Source organism: Mastigoproctus giganteus, chromosome 9, assembly GCF_048544385.1.
Source record: "Mastigoproctus giganteus isolate SK-2022 chromosome 9, ASM4854438v1, whole genome shotgun sequence".
NCBI lineage: Eukaryota > Metazoa > Arthropoda > Arachnida > Uropygi > Thelyphonidae > Mastigoproctus > Mastigoproctus giganteus.
The window spans coordinates 40,678,046-40,700,842 of NC_143583.1; the positions used below are offsets into that span (position 1 = coordinate 40,678,046).

The window sequence follows — 22,797 nt, forward strand, 5'->3', positions numbered from 1 at the left end:
GCCTAGTTTCCAAGCTCTGCAACCCACATTCGAAATCTTTCCTCATATGGATGCCTTTTTGCTGATCTCACCAGGCGAGTTACCCGTTTTTGGCCCTTTCAAGAAGCACAAGGTCTTTCTTTAGGTCTCCACACTTGAACACAGTATTCTAACAATAGCCTTATATAATGGGATTATGACGTCTTTATCTCTACTAGCAAATGTTTGATAAATCATTGATAGGACACCATGGCCTTCTTTGCAACCTGTCTACAATGCTCAGCGAACTTCACGTCTGAACGTATCGTAACACCCAAGTCTCCCTTTCCTACACTATCAGCTTTAATTCAACTCCACCAAGCGTATTAGTTATTTTTGGGTTACTGTTCCCCAGGTGCAATACCTTACACTTTGTTGAATTAAAGCATAGCTGCCATTTTTTCCTGACCATCCCTGGAGTCTATCTAGGTCACTCTGAAGAAGCTCTGCTTGGCAGTGATCATTAACTACTCTACTGATCTTTGCATCATCTGCAAATTCAGACTTCATGCCCTCTATCCCTTCATTGATGGCATTTATGAAAATGAAAAACAGTGGTCCTAATACTGATCCTTGGGGAACCCCACTTCTTATTTCAATCCAATCTGAGGAATAGCCAACTATCACAACCCTCTGCCTCCTGCCTTGAAACCATCCAGCTATCCACCTAAAGATTTTCCTTGTGATTCCAACCTGCTCCTGCTTATAAAGTGCTCATGTGGGACTGAGTCAAATGCTTTGCTGAAATCCAAATAAACAATGTCGAAATTATTTCCTAAATCCAGCTCGAGTGACCTTGTCAAAATAGCTAACTAGGTTTGTTAAACATTATTTTCCCTTTACAAAACAATGCTGAATATCCTTCAGAATTCCATTTCCATCCAAATGATCCCGAGTTCCGCCCTTGATCACTGCCTCCAAGATTTTCCCTAAAACTGAAGTTAGACTGACAGGTCGGTAATTTCCCACTTCACTCTTTGAACCGCACTTACGTATTGATGATATATTGGCAATCCAACGGAATCACTCCCGAGTCCTGTGATCTCTCATAATTAGCTTCAATGTACTCACATTAGGTTCAATGCACTCACTTGCTGCCTCCCTTAAAATTAGAAGATATATGCCATCAACCCCAGGAGCCTTACTCTCCTGGGCTCGAAAATTTTAAATAAATGTGTGAAATTTTGACATCATTAATTACATTTTTTTCAACTTCACTCCCATAATTTCTCATTGACACAAAGGGTTCTTCTTCTGTAAATATCAATGCAAATTAACTCTTGATATTTTAAGGAGTCCTTATGTGCTGTAATGTAATAACTAGATCGTATGTATAGCTTAGCTTAATTTTCAGCACTCACCTCATAGTAATCCGCTTAGCTGGTGGAGGGTTTTATCACATACATAGTGGTTATAGGATTCTAATACTACTTTACAGGGATTATGGGTTTTAAAATTAAGTTATGGGCTGTAGAAAAATTTTTAAGAAAGGAAAGTGCACCTTCCATGGTTGCCTAATTAAATTAAATTAAGAGAAAAAAAAAAAAGAAAAAAAAAAGGGAAATATATAAGCTAATAATCGCGCATGAGCGACTTTCAAGTTTCCTCATCTTCAGTTAGCTATAGTGGAGGGGGCTTTTTTTTTTTTTTTTTCTCTTAATTTAATTTAATTAGGCAACCATGGAAGGTGCACTTTCCTTTCTTAAAAATTTTTCTACAGCCCATAACTTAATTTTAAAACCCATAATCCCTGTAAAGTATTAGAATCCTATAACCACTATGTATGTGATAAAACCCTCCACCAGCTAAGCGGATTACTATGAGGTGAGTGCTGAAAATTAAGCTAAGCTATACATACGATCAATGCAAATTAACTATTGAGTTTATCTGCAACTTCAGCTGGGGTAACTAATACTGTCCCACAGCCATTACATAAATGTCCAATCTGTGTTAATGATGTATCTCCAATCTCCTCCCCTGAATCCAAGGATGCTCCCATAATTAGACAGAATTGATTACTTCCTTTACTGCCTCCCTTAATATAAATGGGTAGCTTACATCCACCCCAGGTGCCTTATAGAGGCTTCACTTCAGGAAATGTTGTAGTTTTCATATGGTATAAGGAGAATAATAAAATTAGTTGTGGATATATTTACTGAGGCATTTAGAACCATAAAATGGTGGAACAAGTTAAAAATATCTGAATACAGTGACAAGAAGATGGGTTCAGGGATTGTACTTAATCTGTTGTATTTTGAATTTGTATCATGCCAACTGCCATGAAATCATTAACTGACAATGAACTATTCAAGAATACTGAAAGAAAATTTAGCCACGCTGAGAAATACAGATCAACATGGTTTAAGATACTCTATAAACACATTAAAATGTGTTAACATTAAACTTTTTAACATGTTAAAATTAGTGGCATAAAGGGCAAGTTACTGCTATAGATAAAATAATGGTTGAGTGGGACAAGACAGAGTGGTTATCAATGGGTGCTGCTCTTTGTGATCTTATCTTATTAGTGTGGAGTCCCCCAGGGTTCAAGTGCTGGGCCCCCATTGTTGTTTTTAATATTTATTAATGATATTGATGAAGGTATATCAGGCTTAATGCCTAAGTTTTCAGATGATACAAAGGTTGACAGGATGGTTAATGACAGTAATCAGGGTGAGCTACTGCAACAAGATCCATTGCACTCAATAAACATGCTTTTAATGTGTTTATTGAGTGTTAATAAACTGTGTTGATCTGTATTTCTTAGGCATGGCTTAATTTTCTTTCAGTATGAATCCTGGGAACAGAGGCCTCTTATTTTATTCAAGGATATTTGTAACTTGACCAATTTAAATATATTCTTAAAAGTGATATTTTTAATAGTCAGTTATCTGCCAACTCTCACAATAGTAAAGTTTGAGAAACACTGCCCTGTAATATTTTATTGTCTGTCTATCTGTCTCTCTCAATTAACATTCAATCAAATAAGATAATCATCAAAAAATAAAATTCACTGTAAAAAAAATGCTGATAAACAATTTGCAATAATTCGCTACAAAAAGTCCCAATATTGTTTTATTCGCTTCATTTCATTATTAAAAATTAATGATAATCCACTATTGAAACTAATATACTTAAATCACATAAATTTACCAATTGTTCCACTTCGTATGAAAGATTTTTGCTACGATTTTTTAAGTGGCACACTGCTTCTTGCTCTTTCTGTCTTTGTAACAGCAATTCTTGTTGCCTCTGTCTTTCCCATTCTAATTGCCTTTGTCTTTCCATTTCTCGACGAGCAGCCTACATTAAAATATGTTTTAAGTTCATTTAGTTTGAATGACATTTTATTCTGCTCAACTTGAATTTTAACATTACTAGTTATCCAAAAGAAGATAGAGAAATGTTTTAATTAAAAATGATTTCAACGTTTAACTGCAGAAAATAAAATATGCATCAGATCTGTGAAGAATAACTAGTGTACCTATTGTACTATATTTCTTACAAATAAAATACACTTTCAAAATGAAACTCTAAACAAAATTTTTTACCTTTGTAATAAACAGGCATTTTATCTATTTATTATTGATATTAAAGTTGACATTTAAGTTAAATGAAGTGGAAAATACTACTTCTATATATTAGAAATAGAGAGCAGAATTTATTTATACAAATAGTGATTTTTTTTGAAAACTTTCAGCCAATAGTCATTAGAATGAAATTTCAGCACAAAATAATTCGTGCACTCTCAATAAGTTCAACTGCAGCAGTATCTTACTGTAATCCCAAGAAGATATCACACCCTTATGCACATAACTTTAATGCTGGAAACTGTTTTTGGTGTTTTTTTTTTTTTTTAGGAGCATTAGCTGTTTGTTGTTTTGTTTTTAGGAGCATTAAAGGTCATTCCTTGACCTTTCTGTATCCTCTGTATTTGGTGGTGACTCGAACCCTGGTTTAATCAAGACGCGTGTGCTATGCACTGTTGCTCCTTCCCACCTGGCTACGGAGGCGCCTGCTGGAAACTGCAGCAGAACACCAGTCCTAAATCATATCTGCCAACTTCTGAAAAGATAGAGCTGGGTAACTACAAGAAAAAACAAATTCTTCTTTTTAATAACATTTGGTAATTATCAACACTGAAACTGACAGAACTGATGCTGAAAAACATCTATTAATTTATCTTTATTGACAAGATAATGATTGTGCTACCATGTCATTTATAAGAATATTTTTTAATGGAAACGTGCATCATGTAGTCACCAAGAAGCAGTAAAGTACCTTCTCACTGAATAGATAGTCTCCTCTTGTTTTAGACCCTCCTCAACCTTGGAATTAGAAATATTTATGACTAAGTGAAAACTTCCTTCTGGCTTAGTCTGCTGTGGTAATCAACTTCCAAAGTGGAAGGTTTAGAAATTGTAGGTATAACAATTTGCCTATAATATTCTCCAAAATATCTGGAAGTAATAACCTCAATAAACTGGATCAAAGGACTATGTTCAAATTGCCAAATATTGATATAACATTTAAAAGAAACAAGCAAATTGCTTCATTCAAGCCAGAAGAGAAGAACACAGATTTTCTGCACAGCAAGGATTACATGCCTAGAATCATCAGCTTGCTTGGCCTGTTTAGGATTGCTTTCACAGAAATTTGTGATTCAAATGTTTTTTTATTGAGGAGTTTTTTTTTTTTCTCTTCTTTCATATCTTATAGCTCATGAAATGAATTTAGATTTGTCAATGCCACACTGAGTGGTCTCATATGGCTTTTCAGAGGTTTTCACTATTCTACCAACATGTATACACATGCTTCAATATCTTTCACAAAATTTTCTATTTTAATGGAATGAATTAGTTGAAACTTAAAATTTAACTTTCCTTTTAGTACTTTTTTTTTTTTTTTTTTAATTTTTTTTTTTTTTTTTTAAAATAGTATGAAATCTCTTCATCCATTTTCACAAGAAAGCATGCAGCCACCTTTTAAGCAATAAATTATATTACCAACAAGTGCTCAATCTCCTCTTTTAAAACCCTCACTACTCCAGTTTCAAGACCACCACAGGTGCATTATCAACACTAAGTGCAAGGCAATGCTTAAAAGGAATCCCACATGCTTTCAGGCTGTTCAGAAGATGCCCAAAACTGTACTCTTTAAGTCACCTAATGCTGAGAACAAGCTACTTTGGATATATACATCTCCAATCCAAAATGGCAATATCTATTACACATTTTTCAGAACCATTGCAACTTTTTATTTCCCTGTTGTGCAATTTCACTAACAATGCCAGCTGTTTTTGTTCCTCCCACAACCATTTTTTTTTTATATTTGCTATTATTCCCCACAATCATATTTTTGTTATTGCTATCAGGAACATAATTCTGAATAATGCATCTGCATGATTAGCACAACTCCAAGGATAATTGTTCTATAATAAATGATGCAAATAAATGTTCAGGTTATAACAACATCATTATCATTAAAAAATGCTATAACTATTTTTGCATTTCTTGAAATTGAAATATTGCATCTACATACAGTGCACAAAGCAAACCTGTTACCTTTCCAGATTTTGCGGTGCATGAAAAGTTTTGCACATGTTGTCTGAAATTTTGTATTGTATTTCTTTGGAGGTTGTCACTCAAAGACACTTCCAAAGAAATACAATACAAGTATGATGAAGCCATTGTACATTATAAAGAACAACACTAGCACATCTTACAGCCAATTTGTTACTGAAAATAAGCAGAAATTTGCAAATTTTTTTTTAAAAAAATTTCTAATTTTAACATAATTTTACTAATTTTTTGAAAAAAGAAAAAGGTGTAGAAAAGCAATGTTATGACAGTGAGACAGAGGAGATTAAATAGAGTCAAAAATTAATGCTGTTGTAAAATCTGGAGCATTGTTGGCAGCTGTGCCTGATGTGATAACCTTTTTCTTTTTGATATAAATGGTTGTTTTGTAAATGCAACCTGTACACACAATTTCTGCTCTTTTAATAAGCTTTCAATAAGTGGTGACCAATTTGTGGAAGTAACTTTTCAGTAAATTTTTTTTTTTTTTTTTTACCTAAAATTTTGTCAAAATTTTTAAGTCTAGCACTATTTAATATCAATGGCCTCTTCCCCCCACCCCACACAAATATTGCATATTCCAAGCCAGCTTTAGTCACAAGTAAAAACTTTCAGACAAATCTGGTGAGAACAAAGCATTCTTTTAAGGCTCTAGATTTCTTGCATTTACTAATAATCACAAAGTATTGTAGGATACATCTACATTTGCAGACAAACAATCGAACTGATTCCTCTTACTGGTCTGAGCATGTTCTTGCTGGCTGAAGCATTTTCAGACTAAAAAGGCAGTAAGCAATGATTTTGATGTCTGACTGGTCAAAACATTGTATACAGCATCTGTGAACCATTGTAATTCAGCTCTCCCTCTTGGAATTCCAAATGCACACCACTGTACAATGGATATATCTTTCATTCAAATGAACTCTAAAACTTGTTTATGAACTTACTAATACCAAAATCATCTGGAACACTACAGCAAATTCAACTTCTGTAACCCTTTTTTTTTTTTTGGCAGAATTAAATTTTTTCCTTTAAATGCAGTATTTTTGTTACAAATATTTAACGATAAATAAATATCAGATTAGAACTTCCTTAATTATCTCAGCACTTCTAGAGATGTCTCACAAAAAACTGAGATAGCCACCTCAAAGCTTTCCACTTTTAATTATTTATTATTAATAAATTATTTTCCCTTTGTGCTATAATGCTTATATTACATTAATCACAACTAATATTTATAACTTAGTTGAATATTAATATTTATAACCTTTTTTAGTTGAAATCAAGATTAAGTTTGGGAGTCAGCTTCACAACCCGCAGTTTGATTTAATTAATTATGCATTTCCTTTAATTGCTTTACTGTTGTCTAAAAATTAAGTTAAAATATGATTAATAATTAGTTTGTTAATCAGTAGTCATTTTATAAAATAATAGTTGTGGTAGTATATATTCACTCAAACTCACAGCCCACTATTCATTCAATGTTATATTAATGCTGTCAAATGAGCTTGTTTCAATCCACAAGACCAAGTTGGGGGAAAGCTTGTGTAGGGAGACATTTCAATCTATTAAAGATTGATTAACAACCCATAGGTTAAGAACCCCTGACTCAGACAATAAAAAACACCATTATGAATGATAAAATAAAGCGATAAATTCTAAAAAAAAAAAAACAAAAAAAAAAAAACAAAAAAACAAACCTCTCTTTGTTCAAGTGCTTTTCTCCTTTGTTCTTCCTTCTCTTGCTCTAGTTCTCTCTGCTTGGCTATTTGCTTTTCTAATTCAAGCTGACGTCTTCGTTCTTGCTCCTGCCTAAATTTTTACATGTTTATTAAATATTTAAAGCAAAGCTATTCATATAAATTTAAAGCTATAATCGAAAAGTTTGGGGAGAAAACTAACATTTTGAAAATGGTGAAGCATACCAACTATTCAAATGCATGTCCTTCTAAGTAGTCTCCTAGGCACACTATATTTACTGATTCCAATGCTTCTCCAACTTCTGGAAGCATTCCGATAGGCTTCTTTTGGAATTGCTTATAATTGCTATACTGCATTCTGAATAATTTCCTCAGTCATTGACCATCACAAGGTTTTCAGGTTGTTGGGAATTAAAAAAAAAAAAAGCAAAATCTTGCAAAGCACTCCACCCAATGATTGAGCACCCTGCAAGACGTTCTTGAATGAACAGAACCAAGTGGGCAGGGGCACTGTCATGATGAAGGTATCAAATCCCGAAGCCTACTTCGCCAGCCATTTTCTATGAACAGCATCATGCAATCACCATAAAACTATTTTGTGGTGTTCCTGGTTCACTGTCTGACCATGTAGGACAAATTCATAATGAACAATGCTCAATAAGTCAAAATCTTCACATTGATCAAGATTGTCATGTTGTTTTTTGGGCCTTGAAGAAGATGGAGACTTCCATTAAGAGAAAAGGGCCTTTTGTTTTTGGGTCATAGCAAAACAACCACAATTCATCACCTGTAAATGGAAGAAGCAAAGTGTGAGCCAGCAGTAGCACGAAGAAAATCCAAGTACAGCAGGCCCTCGATTTAACAGACTAATTGGGGGAAGGGGGTAGCTACTATTGCTGAAAGTCTGTTAAATCTAATGTATTTTATAAACATATATTGATAATGAATTTACAATGCACAGGGTGTATTAAAATGTTATTATAATGTATACTGAGTAATTTATACTAAAACATCTGTTAAAAATATAAAAATAAATTTACGACAGGAACCCAACTATTTTAATTAAACACGTCAAAGACTATATATGTAACTAATGGAGCGTTTCCACCACTTTTTTTTATTTATTTTTTTTCTTAAAGCTCACACAGTTGTTTTCAATGCGAACATTAGTTTTTTCATTTAAATCAATTTTAGAAGGGAAAAAATACTTTAAAATTCTTAAACTTCATTGAATAAAAAACACAAAAAAAGCTTTAAAAATACACAATATTCAATATTACTGTACAGTAAATCCCCACTATTTGCGGGGGTTACGTTCCTGAGAAATGCAGCGAATACCGAAAAAGCGAATACTGAGTTATGGCTCCCATAGTAATAAAGGGGTTCTGTTCCAAAGTACGAAATATATAAGAAAAACTAGTCTAAAATTTTGTCTATGTATGTATTATATGTACCTTCATAATATGACTATGTACATAGACAGTACATAGTGAAATGCAAGCATATGGCATCGAAATGAAAATAAGAAACAATTTAATATTAAATGTAATATTTATTAGAAATTTCAAACAAATTTTTCCAACTAGCGCCTTTGCTAGCTAAAAACGTTATCCAGCCAGTGCTATCGACAGTTTCGCTAAAGTGTTGATAAAGGAGTTTTGCCTTTTCACAAATGACGAGTGAACTTAAGGGAATTTTATTTTGAGTTCGGTCTTCTATCCACAGATTTAAAGCCTTTTCCATTTTTTCTAATTTAACATCACGAGTTACAGAGCAAATTTCTGACGCAATTCGCGCGTTTTCACGGACACTACGGCGGATTTTTTCTTCTGATTTCTTGATTGATCGTACCGTTCACTCATTGATTTTATAATGTTTTGCCACTGAGGAGACACTTTCACCATTACAAATTTTATCTAATAACTCAATTTTATTCGCTAATGTCCATCACTTTCTTTGATATTTTCACATTTCTCTTGTTATTCGTAGCCATATTTTTGTAGGGGTTAGAAAGAACTTGTTCACAATAAAGTCACTTTCTTCCGTTAACACACTCGAAAAAGTCTGTTTTACACTGCAAAACGGTAGATTTATCATTTTTGTAAGCATATCAATTTATAAATTGATATGCTTTTTCAATTTATCAATTTATAAATTGATAAATTTATTCAATTTTTATAAGCATATAAATTAAAAGCAAACGATGAAACCTTCCATGACAAGTGCATAACACATACTGAACAAGGATTAGAGAGAAACATCCACGCTCGCGATTTTGTCACCCCTCTGCCCCCAACCCACCGAGCGCTGTTTTGACCAGGAAAGATAATTTTAGCCACGCCCATGTTTTTTTTTTATGGCGGAAAATATTCACGGCGCTTTAAAATTCACATTTTTTTAGGTTTCATTTTATATTAAATCGGCGATCGTGAATACAGATACTGGGGCTAGTAGTAGTAGTAGTAGTGGCACTTGATGCAAGAAAGCAAGTGTAGGAGCTTATGCAGCATCAGCCAAAAAAAAAAAAAAAAAAAAAAAATCACACCATACCCTCCAATTGCCTGTCCAGTTCCTCCTTAAATTTATTTAACCTATCAACTTCCACAACGACAGATGGAAGTTTGTTCCAGCAATTAACCACCCGCTGGCTAAAGGCAAATTTCCGCACATCTATTCTACATCTATCCTTTCTTAATATGAACTTATGTCCCCGTAGGTTCGTATTCTGAACAAGTGGGAGGATCCCATCAGAATTCAGCGTGCTCAACCCATTCAAGGCCTTATAGACCTCAATCAGATCACCGCGCAGGTGCCTAGTCTCCAGCCACTGCAATTTGCAGAACTTAAGCCTCTCTTGGTAAGAGGATCCCTTCATTTCCCTCACCAATCGTGTTGCTCTTCTCTGTACACGCTCAAGCAAATCTACATCCTTCCTAAAATGAGGCCTCCAGACCTGTACGCAGTACTCAAGGCGTGGCCTGACCATTGCCTTATACAGAGGGACAATCACCTCCTTTTCCCTGATAGCAAAATTCCTATATATCATTGACAAAACCCCATGACCTGCCTTAGCAGCCTGTCTACATTGCTCAGAAAACTTCATATCTGACTGCACAATTACTCCCAGGTCTTTTTCATTTTCTACCACCTTAAGTGTAGTACCACACAGTTGGTACGTTTCTCTGGGGTTACTTCTACCCATATGCAGTACTTTGCATTTGTCAAGGTTAAACTTCAGTTGCCACTTCTTAGCCCATCTGCCCAAATTATCTAGATCCTGTTGCAGTAGCACACTGCCATTACTGTCATTAACAACCCTGCCAACCTTCGTGTCATCTGCAAACTTCGACATTAAGCCTGATATACCTTCATCAATATCATTGATAAATATACAAAACAACAGTGGACCCAACACCGAACCCTGTGGGACTCCACTAATAACATTAGTCCACGAAGAGCAGCACCCATTGATTACCACCCTCTGTCTTCTCCCACTTAACCATCCTTTTATCCATTGTAGCAACTTACCCTTAATACCATTCTGCTCCAATTTGTACAGTAGTCTTCCATGCGCAACAGTGTCAAAAGCTTTCCTGAAATCCAAGTATATGATATCAAAATTATTTTTTGCATCCAGTTCCTTTGTGACCACATCATAATAACCAATCAAATTTGTCAGACAAGACTTTCCCTTAACAAACCCATGCTGTGTCTGAATTATTGCTGCAGTCTTGTCTAGATGATCCTGCAATGCATCTTTAACCAGTGACTCCATTATTTTACCCGGAACAGAAGTTAAACTAACTGGTCTGTAATTATTCGTGTCACCCTTCGAACCTCCTTTGTGAATTGGGGATACATTTGCACATCTCCAGTCCGTGGGAACCTCCCCTGAATCCAAGGATGCTCTCATAATTATGGCTAAGGGTTTGCTTAGTTGCTTTGCCGCCTCCTTTAATATAACTGGATAGATCCCATCCGCCCCAGGTGCCTTTCTTATGTTTAACTTCAACAATTTCTCCTCCACTTTGCTCTCAGTTATTACAAAATCATTAAGCACACTGCTACAATTTGATAACCTTCTTCCATTTTCAAACTGTAATGATTCCTCACGTGTGAATGTAGATGCAAAATACTCATTCAGTTTGTTTGCTATCTGAGCAGGATCATCAACAGTCGAACCATCGATGTCAAGTGGACCAATCATATTCAGCCCCTTCCTTTTAGAGTTTATATAAGTAAAGAAATCCTTGCTGTTTTTCTTAGCATCTTTTGCCAAAGATTTCTCGTAATCCGCCTTTGCCTGCCGAACCTCCTTTGTGACCTGATTACAGACTAGCTTATATCTGCTACAGGCTTCTGCGTCGCCTGATAATTTATATGCATCCCATGCATTTTTCTTCTCTGTCACGAGTCTCATTAGTTCATTTGATAACCATTTAGGCCTAAACCTTGAACAATATTTCTTCATCGGTATGAAAAGTCTAGTAGCTTCCACGATTAATTCCTTGAATGCTACCCACTTAGAATTTACTGTTTGTAACATCGTCAGTTGATCCCACTGTACAGAATTTAAAAACTGTCTGAGACCACTGTACTCCCCTTTACGGAAGCAAAAACCCTTTCCTTTACCCCTGACGGTAGTTACCTCTTTGAGTAAATCCCACTTCAGCACACTGTGATCACTGCCACCTAGTGGTTCCTTTATCTGCAAATTCTTAATACACGAATGATCACTGCTGATAACCAGATCAAGAGTATTACTTTCTCTGGTTGCCTCTCGAACATGCTGCTGCAGAAAACAATCATCCAATAAATCCACAAAAGTCTGACTAGTGTGTGAGTGACCAACCCACAAGTTCCACAATTTTCAGAGTCAGACACAACTGTCATATGGAGGGAGAGCTGTTAATTCCTTGCTGGTGGAGGGTTCTGGTGAAACAGGTCCAGTTGATGAAGTGGTCTTGAAGGAGGGGAGGAGGGGTTATGCTATTAGTTAAGAAACACAAAGTCCAAGGATGTGAAGCCAGTCGACATCGATGGACAAGGCAGTGTCGAGTCAGTTTGGTGTGACATAAGCATAGGGAAATCAAAATTGAGAGTAGGAGTGTGCTATAGGCCTAATGACTCTGATGAGTATAATAAGATATTGTACAGGGAAATAGAGTGGGCCAGTAAATCAGAGAGTCTTATAATGGGGGATTTTAATTTCCCAGATATTGACTGGAATTTGTGGGTTGGTCACTCGCACACTAGCAAGGCTTTTGTGGATTTATTGGATGATTGTTTTCTACATCAGCATGTTCGTGAGGCAACAAGAGGGAGCAATACTCTCGATCTGATTATCAGTAGTGATTCTTCATGCATTAGAATCTGCAGATAAATGAACCACTAGGTGCCAGTGATCACAGTGTGTTGAAGTGGGATTTACTCAAGGAGGTAACTACCATCAGAGGTAAAGGGAAGGGTTTTTGTTTTCGTAAAGGCGACTATGATGGTCTGAGACAGTATTTAAATTCTATACAGTGGGACCAACTGATGATGTTACCAACAGCAAACTCAAAATGGGAAGCATTCAAGGAACTAATCTTGGAGGCTACCAGGCTTTACATACCAACTAAGAAATATTGTTCAAGGTTTAGGCCTAAATGGTTGTCATATGAATTAATGAGACATGTGGCAGAGAAGAAAAATGCATGGGATACATACAAATTAATGGGTGACATGGAAGCCTATGATAGATATAAGTTGGTCTGTAACCAAGTCACAAAGGAGATTAGGCAGGCAAAGGCAGACTACGAAAAATCCTTGGCAAAGGATGCAAAGAAAAACAGAAAAGAGTTCTTTACCTATTTAAACTCAAGAAGGAAACGGATGAATCAGATTGGTCCACTGGATATTGATGGTTCAACAGTTGAGGATCCTGCTCAGGTGGCTAACAATCTAAACAAGTATTTTGCATCTACATTCACGCATGAGGAGTTATTCAGGAAGGAGAATGATGTATGTAAAGTAAACATTGGCAGTAAGCTGGATGATTTTGTAATAACTGAGAGGAAAGTGGAGGAGAGATTGTTGAGGATAAACATAAAAAAGGCACCTGGGGTGGATGGGATCTATCCAGTTATATTAAAGGAGGCAGCAAAGGAAGTAAGCAAACCCCTAGCCATAATTATGAGAGCTTCTTTGGATTCAGGGGAGGTACCCATAGACTGGAGATGTGCAAATATAACACCAATTCACAAAGGAGGATCAAAGGCTGACACAAGTAATTATAGACCTGTTAGTTTAACTTCTGTTCCAGGAAAATTAATGGAGGCACTGATTAAAGAAGCACTGCAGGATCATCTAGACAAGAATTCAGTCATAGCTCAGACACAGCATGGTTTTGTTAAGGGCAGGTCTTGCCTGACCAATTTGATTGGATACTATGATGTAGTCACAAAAGAACTGGATGCAGGGAATAACTTTGATATTATATATTTGGATCTTAGAAAGGCTTTTGATACTGTTGCACATGGAAGACTGCTGCACAAATTGGAGCAGTGTGGCATTGGAGGCAAATTGCTGCTATGGCTAAGGGGATGGTTGAGTGGCAGAAGACAGAGAGTGGTAATCAATGGACACTGCTCAACGTGGACTAATGTTATTAGTGGAGTTCCTCAGGGTTCAGTGTTGGGTCCGTTGTTGTTTTCGGTGTTTATGAATGATATTGATGATGGGATATCAAGTTTAATGTCCAAGTTTGCAGATGATACAAAGGTTGGCAGGGTTGTTAAGGACACCACTGACGCTATGCTACTGCAACAGGATCTGGAAGGGTTGAACAGATGGGCTGAGAGGTGGCAAATGAAGTTTAACATTGACAAATGTAAAGTACTACATATGGGAAACAGTAACCCTAGAGCAACGTATCAACTCTGCGGTACTACACTGACAGTGGTGGAGAATGAAAAGGACCCGGGGGTAATTGTGCAGGCAGATATGAAGTTCTCTGAGCAGTGCAGACGAGCTGCAAGAGTAGCTCATGGTGTCTTGTCAATGATATACAGGAATTTTTCTAGCAGGGATAAGGAGGTGATTATTCACCTCCTTATCCCTGGTTAGGAGACATCTTGAGTACTGTATACAGGTCTGGAGGCCTCATTTCAAGAAGGATGTAGAGCTGCTGGAACGGGTACAGAGAAGGGCAACAAGATTAGTGAATGGAACAAAGGGTTGCTCTTATGAAGAAAGGCTTAAGTTTTGCAAATTACAGAGTCTGGAGACTAGGCACCGGCGAGGTGATCTGATAGAGGTGTATAAGGCTTTGAATGGTTTGAGCATGCTCAATGCCAATGGGACTCTTCATCTTGCTCAGAATAATCAGCTCAGAGGGCATAAATTCAAATTGAGGAAGGACGGATGTCGGATAGATGTGCGGAAATTTGCTTTTTGGCCAGCGGGTGGTTGGTTGGTGGAACCGACTTCCATCACTTGTTGTTGAAGTTGATAGCCTAAACAAATTTAAGGCTCAACTGGACAGGTATTTCGAGCGAACGGAGGGGTGAAATGGGAGTGGTGTGTTTTTTTTTTTTTTTTTTAGCTGATGCTGAATAAGCTTACTTTCTTGCATCATATGCCTCTACTAATGCTAATGCTAAATCATCAAAGTTCAATTTCCTTACACCTTGGTGCTGCTTCCTTATTACTGTAGATCGAAATTCTCTAAAATGTTCATAATAAGGAAGCACATCAGGGTCTGATGATTCAATATAATGTATGATGTCATCCATGTTGTCTTATAATAGACAATTTAGGATGAGGTGCAACTGATTTTTTGTCTGTCATCATCGCCATCCTCTTGTTCTCCATGAAGAACATTTTCCGCAATCTCTACCTTACAAAAAATTGGATAGCCCATATCACGTTCATTGTTTTCCAGCCACTGTTCCACATCATTCTCAGTTGCATTTTTGTTGCCGGCCCTCAGAAGAGTGTCCCGAAAATTAGATGCCTCAACTCCCTCAAAGTCCATTTCAGGTTCTACGTTGTACACATCTTCAAAGCATTGGCCAAGGTAGTAATGTTCATATTATTTTTGCACACAGCTGCTTAGTTGAAGATAGCAGATCTGATGTTGTATGCATGTAAATTTTGCAGTATCCTGTTCCTCTTGTACCTTCTTCTGTTTATTCCAAAACAACCATCACCTCTTCCAAAAGCTTCTTCTTATCCAACCTTTTACAAGCAACAATTTACACCCTGATCCATCAGCTGTATCAGTGAAGTAGTGTTAGGAGGCAGAAAAACACGTTTAATTCTCCCATTCCTGCTAACTAACCTCTCAGCATTAAGGTGAGCAGGTGAATTATCTAGCAGTAAAACAGTGTTTATTTCAGTAGAAGGAATTTTCTGCACATCTGTCTGACAGCATTGCACATCAGACAGATGTGCTGTCTGATGTATGATGGTATTAGGCAGATGTGGTCACCATTTTGATATAAATAGAACCTATTTATATCAAAATGGTTATAAAAAGGTTCTAAATTTTTCCTTTAGGACAGAAATTTTTTGTCTGTTAAATCCGAAGTCCGTTAAATTGAGGACTTACTAACTGTAGGAACTCATCACTCTCTGTAAGGACATGAGTCACAAACTTGACCAAAACGCCTTACATCCTCAAATCATGTTAAAACTGATTGACTAGTGCTATAAGAAATACCAATTTCACCAACAACTTTTCAATAGTTAAAAGGTGATTGCAAGTGGTCATAATCAGATCATGACCATATGCAATCGCATCATTGGTGTTTAAAGATGAAGGGCAAGAAGCACCAGAACAAGGATTACCTTCGATAGAAAAAAAAATATATATCTCTTTAAACCTTGCAAATGAAGTCTTCAATTGCAAAGTCAATTGAAGCGATAAATAGCATATACTATAAAAGCTGTTTTTAACATTTCACAGGTTTCTCTTGCATTCTTAGTGTGTTGAAACATATAAAACATGTTATATTCAACACGTTCCTAATTCAGACAATGTAGAATAATGGCTGATTCACATATCACTACATCTAGATGAGTCAATAAACGTGATCAGCTTAAACTCATAACACCACACTTTCAAGAAACTAGCCAATCCCCAAATTTGATCACATCTCATACTTTAAGCAATTTCTGTTATTCTTGATGATTAACTAGTGTTGGTGGTAAAACCTGAGGACAAAATGTAGTAAAAATTTCTAACTTTGCTTCTTTGTAAGATTTTGTAGTTTTCAATATCTTTCTATTTCAAATCTGTGGTACAGTTAATTAGCATTAGTAGAGGCATATGATGCAAGAAAGCAAGCTTATGCAGCATTAGCCAAAAAAAACAAACAAAAAACCCCCCCCACTCCCATTTCACCCCTCCGTTCGTTCAAAATACCTGTCCAGCTGAGCCTTAAATTTATTTAGGCTATCAACTTCCACAACAAGGGATGGAAGTCTGTTCCACCAAACAACTACCCGCTGGCTAAAGGCAAATTTCCGCACACCTATCCTATATTTGTCTTTCATCAATTTGAATTTCTTCTCTCTCAGGTGATTATTCTAAGCAAGAGAAAGAATCCCGTCGGCATTGAGCATACACAAACCATTCAAGGCTTTATACACCTACCAGATCATCTCGCCGGTGCCTAGTCTCCAGACACTATAATTTGCAAAACTTAAGCCTTTTTTCATAAGAGCAACCCTTTGTTCCATTCACTAATCTTGTTGCCCTTCTCTGTACTCGTTCCAGCAGCTCTACATCCTTCTTGAAATGAGGCCTCCAGACCTGTATTCAAGGTGTGGCCTGACCATTGCCTTATACAAAGGAATGATCACCTCCTTATCCCTTCTAAAAAATTCCTGTATATCACTGACAAGACACAATGAGCTACTCTTACAGCCCGTCTGCACTGCTCAGAGAACTTCATATCTGCCTGCACAATTACCCCCAGGTCCTTTTCATTCTCTACCACTGTCAGTGTAGTACCACTGAGTTGATACGTTGCTCTGGGGTTACTGTCCACCTTATGTAATACTTTACATTTGTCAATGTACTTCATTTGCCACCTCTCAGCTCATCTGCTCAACCTTTCCAGATCCTGTTGCAGCAGTATAGCATCAGTAGTGTCCTTAACAACCCTGCCAACCGCTGTATCGTCTGCAAACTCTGATATTAAGCTTGATATACCATCATCAATATCATTTATAAATACAGAAAACAATAATGGACCCAATGCACCGGGTGTATTAAAATGTTATTATAATGTATAAGTATGAATAAAATATTATAATGTACACTGAGTAATTTATACTAAAACATCTGTTAAAAATGTAAAAATAAATTTTCGACAGGAACCAAACTATTTTAATTAAACACATCAAAAACTATACATGTAACTAATGGAGCATAACACTGAACCCTGAGGGACTCCACTAATAACATTAGCCCATGATGAGCAGTGTCCATTGATTACCACTCTGTCTTCTCCCCCCTCAACCATCCCTTTATCCATAACAGCAATTTGCCTCCAATGCCACGCTGGTCCAATTTATGCAGCAGTCTTCCATGTGCAACAATATCAAAAGCCTTTCTAAGATCCAAATATATAATATCAAATTATTTCCTGCATCCAGTTCTTTTGTGACTGTATCATAGTATCCAATCAAGTTGGTCAGGCAAGACTTTCCCTTAACAAAACCATGCTGTGTCCGAGCTATAACTGAAGTCTTGTCTAGATGATCCTGCAGTGCTTCTTTAACCAGTGCCTCCATTAATTTTCCTGGAACAGAAGTTAAACTCACAGATCTATAATTACTTGTGTCAGCCTTTGATCCTCCTTTGTGAATTGGGGTCACATTTGCACATCTCTGTTCTATGGGTACCTCCCCTGAGTCCAAACAAGCTCCTATAATTATGGCTAAGGGTTTGCTTATTTCCTTTGCTGCCTCCTTTAATATAACTGGATAGATCCCATCTACCTCGGGTGCCTTTTTTATGTTTATCCTCAATAATTTCTCCTCCACTTTCCTCTCAGTTATTACAAAATCATCTAGCTCACTGCCAGAGTTTACTTCACCTCTGGCAATCCCCTTCCTGAATAACTCCTTATGTGTGAATGTAGATGAAAAATACTTGCTTAATTTGTTAGCCACCTGAGCAGGATCCTCAACTGTTGAACCATCAATATCCAGTGGACCATCTGATTCATCCCTTTCCTTCTAGAGTTTACATAGGTAAAGAACTCTTTTCTGTTTCTCTTTGCATCCTTTGCCAAGGATTTCTCATAATCTGCCTTTCCTGCCTAATCTCCTTTTTGACTTGGTTACAGACCAGCTTATATCTGTCATAGGCTTCTATGTCACCCATTAATTTATATGTATCCCATGCATTTTCTTAGTTGGTATGTAAAGCTCAGTAACTCCCAAGATAAGTTCTTTGAATGCTTCCCATTTTGAATTTGCTGTTGGTAACATCATCAGTTGGTCCCACTGTATAGAATTTAAATACTGCTTAGACCATCATATTGCCTTTACAAAAGCAAAAACCCTTCCCTTTACCTCTGATGGTAGTTACCACCTTGAATGAATCCCACTTCAGCACAATGTGATCACTGCCACCTAGTGGTTCATTTATCTGCAGATTCTTAATTTTTTTTTTTTTTTTATGAAAACCCCAAACACGAAAGGTATCAAAACCTATAGTACTTATTAGTACCGTGCATGGGTTGAAGGAGAAGTATGGTGGGAGGGGGATGCCGTAAACTTTGCTCTAGAGACTAAACATGGGTTTCACCACTTCAAGCCTCCAATAAGCAAAGTGGTGGTATTTCACCGGTTGATGAAAGTCATCTACCACCTAATGCATGAATTATCACTACTGATAATCAGATCAAGAGTATTACTCCCTTAGTTGCCTCCCGAACATGCTGATGTAGAAAACAATCATCCAATAAATCCACAAAAGCCTTGCTAGTGTGTGAGTGACCAACCCACAAATTCCAGTCAATATCTGGGAAATTAAAATCCACCATTTTAAGACTGATTTACTGGCCCACTATTTCTCTGTACAGTTTGTTATTATACTCATCATTAGCATTAGTAGAGGCATTTGATGCAAGAAAGCAAACTTATGCAGCATCAGCCAAAAAAAAAAAAAAAAACCCACTTCCACTTCACCCCTCTGTTCGGTCAAAATACCTGTCCAGCTGAGCCTTAAACTTATTTAGGCTATCAACCTCCACGACTAGGGATGGAAGTCTGTTCCACCAACCAACCACCCGCTGGCTAAAGGCAAATTTCCGCACGTCTATCCTACATCTGTCTTTCCTCAATTTGAATTTATGCCCTCTCAGGTGATTATTCTGAGCTAGAGGAAGAATCCCATCGGCATTGAGCATGCTCAAACCATTCAAGGCTTTATAAACCTCTATCAGATCACCTCGCTGGTGCCTGGTCTCCAGACACTGTAATTTGCAAAACTTAAGCCTTTCTTCGTAAGAGCACCCCTTTGTTCCATTCACTAATCTTGTTGCCCTTCTCTGTACTCGTTCCAGCAGCTCTACATCCTTCTTTAAATGAGGCCTCCAGACCTGTATACAGTACTCTAGGTGTGGCCTGACCATTGCCTTATACAATGGAATAATCACCTCCTTATCCCTGCTGGAAAAATTCCTGTATATCATTGACAATACTCCATGAGCTACTCTTGCAGCCCGTCTGCACTGCTCAGAGAACTTCATATCTGCCTGCACAACCACCCCCAAGTCCCTTTCATTCTCTACCACTGTCAGTGCAGTACCACAGAGTTGATACGTTGCTCTGGGGTTGCTGTTTCCCATGTGTAGTACTTTACATTTGTCAATGTTAAACTTCATTTGCCACCTCTCAGCCCATCTGCTCAACCTTTCCAGATCCTGTTGCAGCAGCATAGTGTCAGTAGTGTTCTTGACAACACTGCCAACCTTCGTATCGTCTGCAAACTTGGACATTAAGTTTGATATACCATCATCAATATCATTTATAAATACAGAAAACAATAATGGACCCAACACTGAGCCCTGAGGGACTTCACTAATAACATTAGTCCACGACGAACAGTCTCCACTGATTACCACTCTCTGTCTTCTCCCCCTCAACCACCCCTTTATCCATAGCAGCAATTTGCCTCCTATGTCACACTGCTCCAATTTGTGTAGCAGTCTTCCATGTGCAACAGTATCAAAAGCCTTTCTAAGATCCAAGTATATAATATCAAAGCTATTCCCTGCATCCAGTTCTTTTGTGACTGCATCATAGTATCCAATCAAACTGGTCAGGCAAGACTTCCCCTTAACAAAACCATGCTGTGTCCGAGCTATAACTGAAGTCTTGTCTAGATGATCCTGCAGTGCTTCTTTAACCAGTGCCTCCATTAATTTTCCTGGAACAGAAGTTAAGCTCACAGGTCTATAATTACTTGTGTCAGCCTTTGATCCTCCTTTGTGAATTGGGGTCACATTTGCACATTTCCAGACTATGGGTACCTCCCCTGAGTCCAAGGAAGCTCTCATAATTATGGCTAAGGGTTTGCTTACTTCCTGTGCTGCCTCCTTTAATATAACTGGATAGATCCCATCCACCCCGGGTGCCTTTCTTGTGTTTATCTTCAACAGTTTCTCCTCCACTTTACTCCCAGTTATTTCAAGATTCTGTATCTTACTGCTAGAGTTGAATACACCTCTGGCATTCCCCTCACTGAATAACTCCTCATGTGTGAATGTCGATGCAAAATATTCATTTAGTTTGTTAGCTACCTGAGCAAGATCATCAACAGTTGACCCATCAATATCAAGTGGACCAATCTGATTCATCCCCTTCCTTCTAGAGTTTACATAAGTAAAGAACTCTTTGCTGTTTTTCTTTGCATCCCTTGCCAAGGATTTCTCGTAATCTGCCTTCGCCTGCCTAACCTCCTTTGTAACTTGGTTGCATATCAACTTGTATCTATCATAGGCTTCTGTGTCATGTGTTAATTTGTAAGTATCCCATGCATTTTTCTTCTCTGCCATATGCCTCATTAATTCACCTGACACCCATTTTGGCCTAAACCTTGAACAATATTTCTTAGTTGGTATGTAAAGCCTAGTAGCTTCCAAGATAAGTTCTTTGAATGCTTCCCATTTTGAATTTGCTGTTGGTAACATCATCAGTTGGTCCCACTGTATAGAATTTAAATACTGTCTCAGTCCATCGTAGTCGCCTTTACGGAAGCAATAACCCTTCCCTTTACCCCTAATGGTAGTTACCTCTTTGAGAAAATTCCACTTCAACACACTGTGATCACTGCCACCTAGTGGTTCATTTATCTGCAGATTCTTAATGCATGAAGAATCACTGTTGATAATCAAATCAAGAGTATTACTCCCTCTAGTTGGCTCCCGAACATGCTGATGTAGAAAACAATCATCCAATAAATCCACAAAAGCTTTGCTAGTGTGTGAGTGACCAGCCCCCAAATTCCAGTCAATATCTGGGAAATTAAAATCTCCCATTATAAGACTCTCTGATTTACTGGCCCACTCTATTTCCCTGTACAGTTTCTTATCATACTCATCAGAGTCATTAGGCCTATAGCACACTCCTACTCTCAATTTTGATCTTCCAATGCTTATGTCACACCAAACTGACTCGACACTGCACTGTCCAGCGATGTCGACTGGCTTCACTTCCTTGGATTTTATGTGTTTCTTTACTAATAAGCATAACCCCTCCTACCTTCCTATCCTGTCTATCCTTTCTGTACACATTGCACTCCCCAAATTCCAGTTCTGCATTCCTTATTATCTGTGTGACACCACATCTCTGATATCCCAACAATATCTGCCTTTGATGTTTTGAGCAATACCTCAAATGTTTGAGCAATACCTCTAATGTTTGTGTTGTTCTAACAAAACTTTTTTGAGAAGTATGTATGCAGAGATATCTACGTTTGCCATACTGATGTTTTTCCTAGGTAACTTAAAATACATTTTAAATAATGCATCCACCTTTGTATGTAGCGTCTTGGCTCGACGCTCATGGCTCCGACTTGGGTTGGCAGCCTGTGCCATCCTCACTGGACATGGTCTGAAATCAAGGTTGTTGCACTTGGGGTTGTCCCCAACAGAGGAATGTGCATGTGGATTGCCAGAAAGAGGGTTGTATATGGTTCTCCACTGTCCACATTATGCGGATATAAGATTGACTGGAGCGCGCTCTATCAGAAATAAACTTAAAGGAATTGTTTGAAACCAGGAGTGCCTTTGTGCACTTTGTGTAATTTTGTAAAATAGCGTATTTGAGAAGTAAGGCAATGCCTACAAATTAGATGGTAGAGACCTAGTCCTCGTGGTGGGGGTGTGATAGACCATTCCCACTGCAAGGCTGAATGGTCGAAATTTTGTACTAACAACTAACAAATTTCTTGTTATGAGTTGACCTACAGTGGTCTTTGTGTTTTTATTCTAGAA

General features: G+C 37.4%; 1 protein-coding gene across 1 annotated transcript in view; it reads right to left on the reverse strand.

Annotated features, from left to right (window-relative positions):
* The window catches only part of Dap160 (dynamin associated protein 160), a 531,520-nt gene that overhangs the window by 313,627 nt on the left and 195,096 nt on the right, over nucleotides 1–22,797 (reverse strand). Inside the window, exons 11-12 of the mRNA XM_090381606.1 lie at nucleotides 7,298–7,409; nucleotides 3,172–3,321 (exon numbers count right to left, since the gene is read on the reverse strand). Of these exons, the coding sequence (XP_090237732.1) occupies nucleotides 3,172–3,321; nucleotides 7,298–7,409 (262 nt within the window). The remainder of the gene's footprint in view (nucleotides 1–3,171; nucleotides 3,322–7,297; nucleotides 7,410–22,797) is intronic.